At 38.7% G+C, this 12,576-nt stretch overlaps 1 protein-coding gene across 1 annotated transcript; it reads left to right on the forward strand.

Annotated features, from left to right (window-relative positions):
* Positions 1-300: 300 nt before the first annotated feature.
* Positions 301-9,828, forward strand: tlr9 (toll-like receptor 9). Its single transcript, XM_062052100.1, has 3 exons — positions 301-380; positions 6,536-9,505; positions 9,594-9,828. The coding sequence occupies exons 1-3, from the start codon at positions 330-332 to the stop codon at positions 9,798-9,800; spliced, it is 3,228 nt and encodes a 1,075-aa protein (XP_061908084.1). The 5' UTR covers positions 301-329; the 3' UTR covers positions 9,801-9,828.
* Positions 9,829-12,576: the final 2,748 nt, after the last annotated feature.

A 12,576-nucleotide genomic window follows, 5' to 3' on the forward strand; every position in this document is an offset into this window, starting at 1 on the left:
TTCTCTAGTGACTCAAAGCACTTTACATAGTGAAACCCAATATCTAAGTTTCATTTAAACCAGTGTGGGTGGCACTGGGAGCAGGTGGGTAAAGTGTCTTGCCCAAGGACACAATAGCAGTGACTAGGATGGCGGAAGCGGGGATCGAACCTGAAACCCTCAAGTTGCTGGCACGGCCGCTCTACCAACCGAGCTATACCGCCCCACACAATAGAAGTTTTTCACTTCTGCTCTTTTGAGGTAGCTGACGTCAGATGGTTTTTATAAGTTTCTGTGAACAGCAACCCTTCTGCGTGAGCACCTGTTTCTTCTCATAGCACAATGACTTGATGCTATTTCAGATGGCTCCTAAAAAAGAAATCCCTGCAGGGTCAGTTAAGGTATGTAACAACATTTTGTTTTTATCTGTCCCTTTGTCAATCTCCCTGCTCTGCCAATGTTAAAATGTGTAGAGGTTAACATACATTAAATCCTGACGCAAAAACCTAATATGACCATAGTTCAACAAAAATAAGTTTGCAAACAAGAATGGAGTAGCACCTTATCAGGGAGAATGATCAGTGAAAGAAAAAAGATATAGTTTCAAATGATTTCACTTAAACAATTCATTTTCACCAGTTACCAGATTATGTGCATCTGACTAATATTGATTCGGGCCATCAGTTGCCTTCAGAAAATCTTCAATGCTACAATATGTACTGTATGTCAATTATTGGTCCATATTGGCATGAGAGTATCATGCAGTTTGCAGAATTTAGTTTATTTTGTATTTAATTGAGGTCTGGGGAGACTGTGAGTTTGGTAAAATGGCTGGAAGCAGCCATTAGAAAATGGTAGCCCAGAAATGATTATGTGACCTTTTGCAGGTAGGTGTACCTCCAGTTTTAATGACAAAGAATGAATAACTATGCACTGTATATCATAATTGTATATGATAAATGTGCATTATCAGCCAAGGAGAGAATGACGTACAGTACATATAAGTATGAAAATACAGTAAAGAAAAAAGCACAAACCTAACTCAAAAATGGGTTTGCCGATTTTGATGACACTTTCAGGTACTGTCAGAAATGGGTTAAAGAAACAAGTGATTAAGATTTTGGCGTAGAGCTGGATAATATCAACGATGTTACCTTAAGTTTACCTTATGAGGCTGCATATTCGATGTCTGAGAGTGTTCACTCATACATTTCATTCAGAACAAATGTGCTTATGGCCGTATTTTATCAAACTTTCAGGGAATGTCAGAGATGGGATAAGGATAAGGAGGTGATACATTTTGACCTGGATCACCGTATGGGTTCAGAATTCCTTTCAAGGATTCTTTACTATAGGGCGGGGGTCCCCAAACTACGGCCCGCGGGCCGGATACGGCCCCCCAGCGTCCAAAATCCGGCCGCGGGAAGTCCCAAGTTAAAAAAAAATAAAATAAAAATGTTTCATTTATTTTTTTTAAATTATTATTATTATTTTAATTTGTCCTTACTAGTCCATTTTCTACCGTCTCCTAGCCACTCAGGCAAATCATATTGTCTAAAAATGCATTTTACCATCGATAACGTGACATGCAGCAAGTGCGCTCTTTAAGTCAATTTGTGCGCGAGGAATATATATGTATGAATACATGTATATCTATATATATATATATATATATATATATATATATATATATATATATATATATATATATATATATATATATATATATATATATATATATATATATGTATATATATATATATATATATATATATATATATATATATATATATATATATATATATATATGTATATATATATATATATATACATATATATATATACACACATATATGTATATATATATATATATATATATATATATATATATATATATATATATATATATATATATATATATATATATACATACACACACATATATATATATATATATATATATATATATATATATATATATATATATATATATATATATATATATATATATATATATATATACACGCACATATAGACACATATACATATATTTATATATATACACATATTAAGTTAAAGTTAAAGTACCAATGATTGTCACACACACACTAGGTGTGGTGAAATTTGTCCTCTGCATTTGACCCATCCCCTTGATCACCCCCTGGGAGGTGAGGGGAGCAGTGGGCAGCAGCGGTGGCCGCGCCCGGGAATAATTTTTTGTGATTTAACCCCCAATTCCAACCCTTGATGCTGAGTGCCAAGCAGGGAGGTAACGGGTCCCATTTTTCTAGTCTTTGGTATGACTCGGCCGGGGTTTGAACTCACAACCCACCGATCTCATATATACATATATATATACATATATACATACATGGACATATACATATACATATATACACACACATATATACACATTTACATATACATATATACATACACACACATTTACATATAATATATATATATATATATATATAATATGTAAATGTGTGTGTGTGTATATATATATATATATATATATATATATATATATATATATATATATATATATATATATATATATATATATATATATATATATATATATATATATATATATATATATATATATATATATATATATATATAGCGCGCGGCCCCCAGCCAAATTGTTTTACCCCAATGCGGCCCCGGAGTCAAAAAGTTTGGGGACCCCTGCTATAGGGAGATACTGTGGGGCCTGGCGGAGGTCTGCGCTCTTCGCTGTTCTGCTGTTCAAGTTTCCGCAAAACAGAAGTCAAGCAGACTGTAGAGTCCTAAACACATTGACACAAGCTATAATAACTTTTGTTGTTGTGGTTTATTCCTTATTATTGAAAAGGAAAGCTTTTTCAGGCAGCATGACACCGCATGAGAGATACAGTACCGTATTTTTCGGATTATAAGTGGCAGTTTTTTTCATAGTTTGGCCGTGGGTGCGACATATGCTCCGGAGCGACTTATGTGTGAAATTATTAACACATTACCGTAAAATATCAAATAATATTATTTATCTTATTCGCGTAAGAGACCAAGCAAATGGCAGCAATCGTCACTCACACGTCAACCAATAAGAATTTGGCGGGGGAGGGTCATGGCAGAAGTGCATTGTGGGCTATGGGATGCTAACTGCTATATGCTATATGCTACTGCCGTAGCTATTAATATGGATCACATCAACATTGGCGGTAACTTATAAAAACTGAGAAGGACTGAACAAAAATGGCACCGAAAAGGAAATCATATACTGCAGATTACAAGCAGGACGTAGTAAAATATGCAGCAGAGAACGGCAATCGAGCAGCAGAAAAGAAAGAACATACTAGAGGCGACACCGGGGAGGAAGATTTCATCGGATTTAGCGATCGGGAGTGACAGATTGTTTGGTAAACGTATAGCATGTTCTATATGTTATAGTTATTTTTGAATGACTCTTACCATACTATGTTACGTTAACATACCAGGCACGTTCTCAGTTGGTTATTTATGCGTCATATAACGTACACTTATTCAGCCCGTTGCTCACTATTCTTTATTTATTTTAAATTGTCTTTCAAATGTCTATTCTTGGTGTTGGATTTTATCAAGTAAATTTCCCCCAAAAATGCGACTTATACTCCAGTGCGACGTATATACGTTTTTTTCCTTCTTTATTGTGCATTTTCGGCCGGTGCGACGTATACTCCGGAGCGACTTATAGTCCGAAAAATTACGGTAATTAAGAAAAGAAGTGTTCCCCAGCGTCCACAGTCTAACTTGTGTTATGTCCCAAGTACATTTTTCGACATCATTTAAGTTGAACAACTAACCCCAAATGTGCAGCTATGAATTGGATGTTTTCAATGTTAGTTTTTAACCATGGGCATTCACCTTGACACAGTGCATAGCTTCAATATACTTTATATGTACCAATTCAGACAACCTTTCAGACAACCATGGTCGAAATAATCCAAAACCAACACAGAAAGTTATTGTTTGTGGTGCATCAATCAATCAATCAAATCTGTATAGCACTTTTCATACATAAAATGTAGCATAAAGTGCTTTACATTTAAAAACATTAAAAAAGTAACATTTAAAAATACAGTACCTCCCGCATAAGACACAACCTGTCCACTGAACTATGCGGACATTATGAAAATGTCTATGCACCATGCACAATTCAAAATCACACCCATTTCAATCCACTACAGAGCATGATGGGTAAAATGCACAACCCTCTCTCCACACTTAGACATGTTTGATGCATTTTACCTGCTTCATATTTCTGATTCAGTACAACACATAAAAGGGGGTCGTCCGGGAAGTAAAACAGTTAGTCATGGTTTACATACTCTTAATATCCATTGTTTTATTGTTTGTACTTCATATGCTGATGAGGTATCAATGTGTTGTTTTCTCTGATCATTTCCTGATAATATTGCAAATCCTACAATCGGCGCTAAACTGTGTGGCGAAAAAAAGGGTTGTCGTGTATGTATTTGTGTGTGTGTGTGGTGTCATTTTGGTCATTTTAAGCATTACGGCGCATTAATTTCACAGAGCGCATCACAACTTTTGCTGTTTTTGCTAATCATGGCAGATTTCATGACAGACTACTACTACTACTTTGGGACAAATGAGGATCCAGAACCTTACATTTTTAGCCTGAATATATGGAGGATGAGCTACAAGTTTTAGAAGCTGGGTGATATGCAGATCCAACTATACTGAAACGCAAATCATTATGTAGCACTGTTGTTAAGTGCTTAACAAGTAATACAAACTATGACCATAATAAAACAATCACTTACTGCACAATGTCTGCTCTCATCGGGATGCCGACTGATGCTATTGTTTTTAACCCAACATGGCCCACGAGTCAAAACGATCCCTGTACTAAATGGCATAAACAAATGGAATTGCAGTGTAATGGTGCCAGTTTGACGGGTCCTCACCTTACATGTATTGCCAATTTTGCCAGTGCACGGTTGTAAAAGAATGGCTGAGGCTGTAAAATAATGGCTCAAATCATCTATCTTGTCAATTTGAACATTGGCACATCGCCTTGTCCGGTTCTATCTTAATGCATGTATTACTCCTGATAAAAAAAGGTACGATATTTGTATAATGAGTCATTTAAAGGCCTACTGAAATGATTTTTTTTAATTTAAACGGGAATAGCAGATCCATTCTATGTGTCATACTTGATCATTTCGCGATATTGCCATTATTTTGCTGAAAGGATTTAGTAGAGAAAATCGACGATAAAGTTCGCAACTTTTGCTCGCTGATAAAAAAAAGCCTTGCCTGTACCGGAAGTAGCGTGACGTCACAGGAGCTAGGATTCCTCACAATTCTCCATTGTTTACAATGGAGCGAGAGAGATTCGGACCGAGAAAGTGATGATTACCCCATTAATTTGAGCGAGGATGAAAGATTCGTAGATGAGGAACGTTACAGTGAAGGACTTGAGAGGCAGTGATGGACGTATCTTTTTTCGCTCTGACCGTAACTTAGGTACAAGCTGGCTCATTGGATTCCACACTCTCCTTTTTATATTTTGGATGACGGATTTGTATTTTAAACCACCTCGGATACTATATCCTCTTGAAAATGAGAGTCGAGAACGCGAAATGGACATTCAGTGCCTTTTATCTCCATGACAATACATCGGCGAAATGCTTTAGCTACGAGCTAACGTGATAGCATCTTGCTTTAACTGCATATAGAAACAAAAGAAATAAACCCCTGACTGGAAGGATAGACAGAAAATCAACAATACTATTAAACCGTGGACAAGTAAATACACGGTTAATGCTTTCCAGGCTGGCGAAGGTTAACAATGCTGTGCTAACGACGCCATTGAAGCTAACTTAGCAACCGGACCGCACAGAGCTATGCTAAAAACATTAGCTCTCCACCTACGCCAGCCAGCCCTCATTTGCTCATCAACACCCGTGCTCACCTGCGTTCCAGCGATCGGCAGAAGGACGAAGGACTTCACCCGATGCGTTTGGCGGCCCGGAGACGTAGGAAGTCAAGGTGAGGTCGGCGGCTAGCCCGGCTAGCGCGGCTAGCCCAGCTAGCGTGGCTAGCGCGGCTAGCGCGGCTACAAAGTCCACCTGGTTGTGTCCGCTGCTAATACACAGATCCCACCTACAACTGTCTTCTTTGCAGCCTTCATTGTTCATTAAAAAAATTGCAAAAGATGTCCAGAATACTGTGGAATTATGAAATGAAAACAGAGCTTTTTGTATAGGATTCTACGGGGTACCATAACTTCCGTTACTCTGACTTCGTCACGCGCATACGTCATCATACCGCGACGTTTCAGCCGGATATTTCCCAGGAAATTTTAAATGTCACTTTATAAGTTAACCCGGCCGTATTGGCATGTGTTGCAATGTTAAGATTTCATCATTGATATATAAACTATCAGACTGCGTGGTCGGTAGTAGTGGCTTTCAGTAGGCCTTTAAAACGTATAGAAAAACGAAAATCCCGAGTACATTTACGGAACATTTAATAACCCCCTGAATTTGATTTCATTTTTCAGGTCCCGCGGAATCTCCTCATCTTCAGTCAGCTTGTTCTATGTGTGATTACCATCAATGTCACTTTGCTCCCATGTGACTCTGATGTGAACTCCACTACAGTGGACTGCAGCAACATACCACTGATTTATGTCCCCAGAATCACATCTACTAATGTTATCTCAATCAATATCAGTTATACTGGAATACAACGAGTGCGGTCACAAGATTTTTTGGATATCCCAAACCTTCAAACTCTGAACATGATGGGTAATTGCCCACTGCCTTACCAGAGGATCTCAAAACATGACTCTTGTGACGTGAAGATCTCAGAAAATGCCTTAGCGAGCCTGGATAATCTGCAATATCTAAATGTGTCAGGAAACAGCCTCACCTCTATACCCCATTTACCCAGAAGCCTTATTGTTCTTGATCTAAAAAGCAATCAAATCTTTAACATTAGTGAGCCTTTAAAGACTCCACACCTACAAGAGCTCTTACTCGCCAATAACTGTTTTTATGCAAATCCCTGCAACCACTCTGCCAGAATCAGTGAGGAGGTTTTCAAACAGCTTACTCAACTCAAAACTCTTGACTTGGCACAAAATAATTTAACAGCTGTCCCTAAAGGACTGCCAGCTTCACTTGAGTTCCTGGATTTAAGACTAAATACAATCACAGAGATTTTGAAAGGTGCATTCGCTAATCTGACAAGCCTTAGACATTTAAATCTAGCGTGGAATTGCCAGCGCTGTGACCATACATCCAGGCCCTGCTTTCCTTGCCCACAAAATAAGCCATTACAACTAAATCCACTGTCATTCGATGTAAAGAATAGCTCCATCACATACCTCTCTTTGAGGGGAAACTCTCTGACAACAATTCCTGAAGGCCTTTTCAGACCTTTGAACAATTTGAAAGAGTTAGATCTTTCTGACAACTTCCTGTCATATCCCATACGTAATGGTACGTTCTTCACAGATCTGACTCACCTCACTTCAATCAACTTCTTCTATAACAATGAACCATTGCATACGTTTTCAAATATGACTCTCTCACCGTATATTACCAGCATGTCTAATCTACAAGAACTTAAACTGAGTGGGAATTTTTTCCGTTCATTTCTATCAGACAGTCTGTGCCTGCTGTCAGAATTTAAACTCCTAAAGAGGCTGGAATTGAGAATGAACTTTATTGATTATTTTAATTTCACAGCTTTGAGACAAATGCCTTCTCTCGTATATATTGACCTCTCCCAAAACATGCTGAATTTATCCCAATGCTGGGTATATCCCTCATGTGAGAGCTTGTCAGAGCAAGGTTGTCAGAGCCAGAACTTGTATAAATATGAATATAATGAGCCAGCCCTGACCCTATTATCTCAAGACATCTCTTCTGGAAGAGACATGATGGAATCCAATCAGTTAAGAATGCCAGAAATGTTGGAGAAAAAAGAATTTAGATTTAAATTTCTAGAGGACTTTATAACTGAGTTTTGTAGCAACAGGCTGACTTTAGATCTTTCCCAAAATGACATTGTGTATTTAAATGATTCACTCTTCATCGGCATGGAAAATGTTTCTTGTTTAGACTTGTCTCTCAATTACATGAACCTGCCATTGAAAGGCAAGCAGTTTACGAGACTGAAAAAAATGATAGTCCTGAATTTGTCTCATAATAGACTTGATCTCTATTACAAAGATGCCTTTATGGACATTAAAAACACTCTAAGGGTACTAGACCTAAGTAATAATCAGTTTTATTTCAAAATGGAGGGCATGGGTCATCACCTTGAGTTTCTTTCCAATCTGAAAATGTTGGAAGTGCTGAGTTTGGCGAACAATGCCATTGGGATGCGAATAGATAAGGAGCTAAATAGCGACTCTCTTAAGTACCTCTACTTTAATGGAAATAAACTTTTCATAATGTGGGAGTCTGATAACAACAGATACACTAGGTTTTTCCAAAACCTTACAAGTCTCCTCCTTTTGGACATCTCCAAAAACAAGCTGAAAAACATTCCATTTGATGTGTTGTGCAGTCTTCCAAGAAGTATCCAGTACCTCAATATCAGTCAAAATAAGCTACACCTTTTTCCATGGCGGAACATTTCTGCACTCAGCAATTTAACGCACCTCGACTTGAGTCAGAACTCCATGTACTTTTTGCCTTATATAGGTGTTGAATTTCCAGACCAATTTAATTTTTTAGACCTCAGTCACAACAAATTAAAGGCGATTCCCCAGGATTTTTTCAGTAAAGCCAAATCCTTGCAATACCTGTTCCTCAGCTACAATCAGATTAAAGAGTTGAGCAGACAGTTTTTTCCCACCCCATTTAAAAATGGCAGTGCTCTTAAATATCTCACTCTGCATGGTAATCCTTTTAGATGTGACTGTGAAACCTCCTGGTTTGCAGAATACTTGGTTACCACTCCTGTACAGATTCCTTATCTCACCACATCTGTACGATGTCAATACCCGGAATCCAAACTGGGTAAGAACATATGGTCTATAGACCAGCGTTCATGCCAGGACATATATGGCAGTGTACCGTTTCTTGTTTGTTCCTTCTTTACTGTAGTACTTACTCTCCTGCCCTTACTTAAGCATCTCTATGGTTGGGATTTGTGGTATTGCTTGCATGTGTTTTGGGCAGGAATCAAAGGGTACTCCAAGCTGCCAGATAATGATTCCAAACACCGCTATGATGCGTTTGTGGTTTTTAACACTATTAACCTGGCAATGAGAGACTGGGTGTACAAGGAGCTATTAGTCCACCTGGAGTGCGAAGGTCCCAGAAGGTTCTGTCTCTGTTTGGAAGAAAGGGATTGGATACCTGGACTGTCATGCATTGAAAATCTACACAATGCTGTCCATAACAGTGTGAAGACAGTATTTGTGCTGTCCAGCAGTGTTACTAATCATGAGACCGTGAATGGTGTCACCCGACAGGCATTCTTCATGGTTCAACAGCGACTTCTGGATGAAAAGGTTTTATTTGAACTATTTAATATGCAAACTGATATCTTACAAATTAACACTTTTCTCACAACAAAACTTATTTCTGATTTCACTGTAGGTGGATGTAGCGGTGCTCGTGCTGTTGGATGAGATGTTTCCCAAACTGAAGTATCTTCAACTGAGGAAAAGGTTGTGCAGAAAGTCAGTGTTATCTTGGCCCAAAAACCCACATGCTCAGCCAATTTTCTGGAATCAATTAAGAATGGCACTCAAATCAGACAACCTACGATTTTATGACAACAACATGAGTGAAAGTTTTAATTAACGTTTTAGCTGCTTTTGACATCAACTTTTGCCGTTATCATATTATGACATGATTGATGTATAATTTATTTTTACATTATACTATAAAACCTTTTACATACATGTTCCTCTTTTGTTTGTTGTTGTTTTTTTCATTATCTCTTGAGCGGCTTCATTTTTTTCCCATCCCTGGCTATAGAAAGAAGCTGGAAAAAAAAAAGTTCACTCCTTTTTTCAATTACGTCACATGATGTACAGTACCAGTCACATTTTTGGACTGGTACTGGTAGCGGGGGTGTATATAGTAGCGTCCCGGAAGAGTTAGTGCTGCAAAGGGTTCTGGGTATTTCATCTGTTGTGTTTATGTTGTGTTACGGTGCGGAATTTCTCCCGAAATGTGTTTGTTTTTCTTGTTTGGTGTGGGTTCATAATGTGGCGCATATTTGTAACAGTGTTAAAGTTGTTTATACGACCACCCTTAGTGTGACCTGTATGGCTGTTGACCAAGTATGCCTTGCGTCCACTTGTGTGTGTAAAAGCCGCGTATAATATGTGACTGGGCCGACACGCTGTTTGTATGGAGGAAAAGCGGACGTGACGACAGGTTGTGGAGGACGCTAAATGCAGTGCCTTTAAGGCACGCCCCCCAATATTGTTGTCCGGGTGGAAATCGGGAGACATTCAGGAGAATGGTTGCCCCGGGAGATTTTCGGGAGGGGCACTGAAATTCGGGAGTCTCCCGGTAAAATCGGGAGGGTTGATAAGTATGACACACACACACACACACACACACACACACACAACACACAACACACAACACACACATCTCGTCGGTGCGCTCAAAAGTAAAAAAAGGAAAATCACTTTACCTTGTGTCTGGGAATATTTGAGGCATTATTGAACACTCTGAGAGTTTCGGAGTAATAAACGAGCCGTGGTTTCACGTAGTCGGCGCTAGCGTTAGCACGAAGTAGCCGCGTGAGGCGATCCACCGTCGGCTTGTGTCCAGGTAGTGCCTTCTCCTTCGCTGTAATGAAGGTTCGCTGTGGCATCTTTTTCGATCTCATCACAATTAAAGAGTTGCTGCAGAACAAAGCTCCCTCCGCTGATAAAATCCTCAAAGTTAAGGTGCCGCAAGCAAAATTATGAGCTAAAATCCTAGCTCAGTGGTTGTATAGCTACCCCCACTGTGAGAGTTTCTGATCACACAAAGTGATCTCCAAGACAGGCTCACACTGCTCTGATCGACGCAAGGTACGTCGATTGTGGAAATAAACTCGTCAGAAGTGCCGCTAGCCTCGAAGCCGGTGTGTACAGGATGCAAACAGAAAGTGACATAGGGGGACTCGCCTCTTCAAAATGGCCGTAGAAGTGGCCAGGAAGTATGGTCATCAAAATGGCAGACCTATAGGGCTTCCAGCGCCACACAAAATGGATGAAATAAAAAAATATATATTTTATGGAATTTTACAGTTAAAATCACATTTGACAGTCATACTTTGCTCACGCAGACCCTTCATACATACACACATCCACTCATACACACTCACATGCACACTTGAGGAGAGAGGTGCACTTGGACTTTAACAACTCAAGGTTTACAGTGTAGACATTATTAGAAAAATATATTGTATATATCCATCCTGCTCTGGCTCAGGATCAGCATGCAATCCAGACCATAGCAAGATAATAAATAAATGGGTTGTACTTGTATAGCGCTTTTCTACCTTCAAGGTACTCAAAGCGCTTTGACAGTATTTCCACATTTACCCATTCACACACACATTCACACACTGATGGCAGGAGCTGCCATGCAAGGCGCTAACCAGCGGCCATCAGAGGCAAAGGGTGAAGTGTCTTGCCCAAGGACACAACGGACGTGACTAGGAAGGTAGAAGGTGGGAATTGAACCCCAGTAACCAGCAACACTCCGATTGCTGGCACAGCCACTCTACCAACTTCGCCACGCCGTCCCTAAGATGGATGAAAAATTCCTCTGCATCAAAGATCCTCAGGAAGTGATCACGAGATCACTTCCCGAGGACCTCTCCACCGTTCACACTTAAAAAAGAAGAAGAAAGTCACAGGGCTTGATCAGATGCAAAAAAATAAATAAATAAAAAGTCACCAAAAAAAAGCAAGTAAACCATATCAAAAGTGAAATTTTTGGCTCGATGTTGATTAACGTTTATAAACCGAAAAGGACGCAAATAGAGGCGTTCGTGAATCAAGATTCCACTGTACTGTACACGTAATGAAAGTAATAATGTTGGAATTTTTTGTGAACCACCTCCAATTCACAATGACACTTCTCTTTTGTTGTATAAAAATAAAACTGACAAAAGTAAAAATGTCTGTTTTTTTTTTTTTCTTAAAATACGCAGGGGAAAAAAAGAAAGAGTTCATATATTCTGAGATAAAATATTTTAATACTTATTAAACTGTATAAAAAGTAATAAACAGTTAAACATTGGCAATTGAAGCAACTCCCTGCAAATGTTATTTTGGGCTTAGGCAAACAGCCACAACCTCTTCTCAAGCGTCACATTTTTGAGCTGTGAATTAATTTTAAGTAATCTAGCAAGTATGGTCTAAGTGTATGTTTTTGCAAGTATGTAAGTCAATTATGATAACATGTGGTCTGAGTGTCAAGTTTAACCTGTAACTGTACATTTACTGTAAGTTAGAGGTTTAAAGGGGAACTGCACTTTTTGGGGGGAATTTTGCCCATCATTCACAATCCTTATTTGAGACAAGATCCTTTTTTTTTTTTTTTTTAATGCACTCTAAATCGTAAA

Source organism: Entelurus aequoreus, linkage group LG07, assembly GCF_033978785.1.
Source record: "Entelurus aequoreus isolate RoL-2023_Sb linkage group LG07, RoL_Eaeq_v1.1, whole genome shotgun sequence".
NCBI classification, from domain to species: Eukaryota; Metazoa; Chordata; class Actinopteri; order Syngnathiformes; family Syngnathidae; genus Entelurus; species Entelurus aequoreus.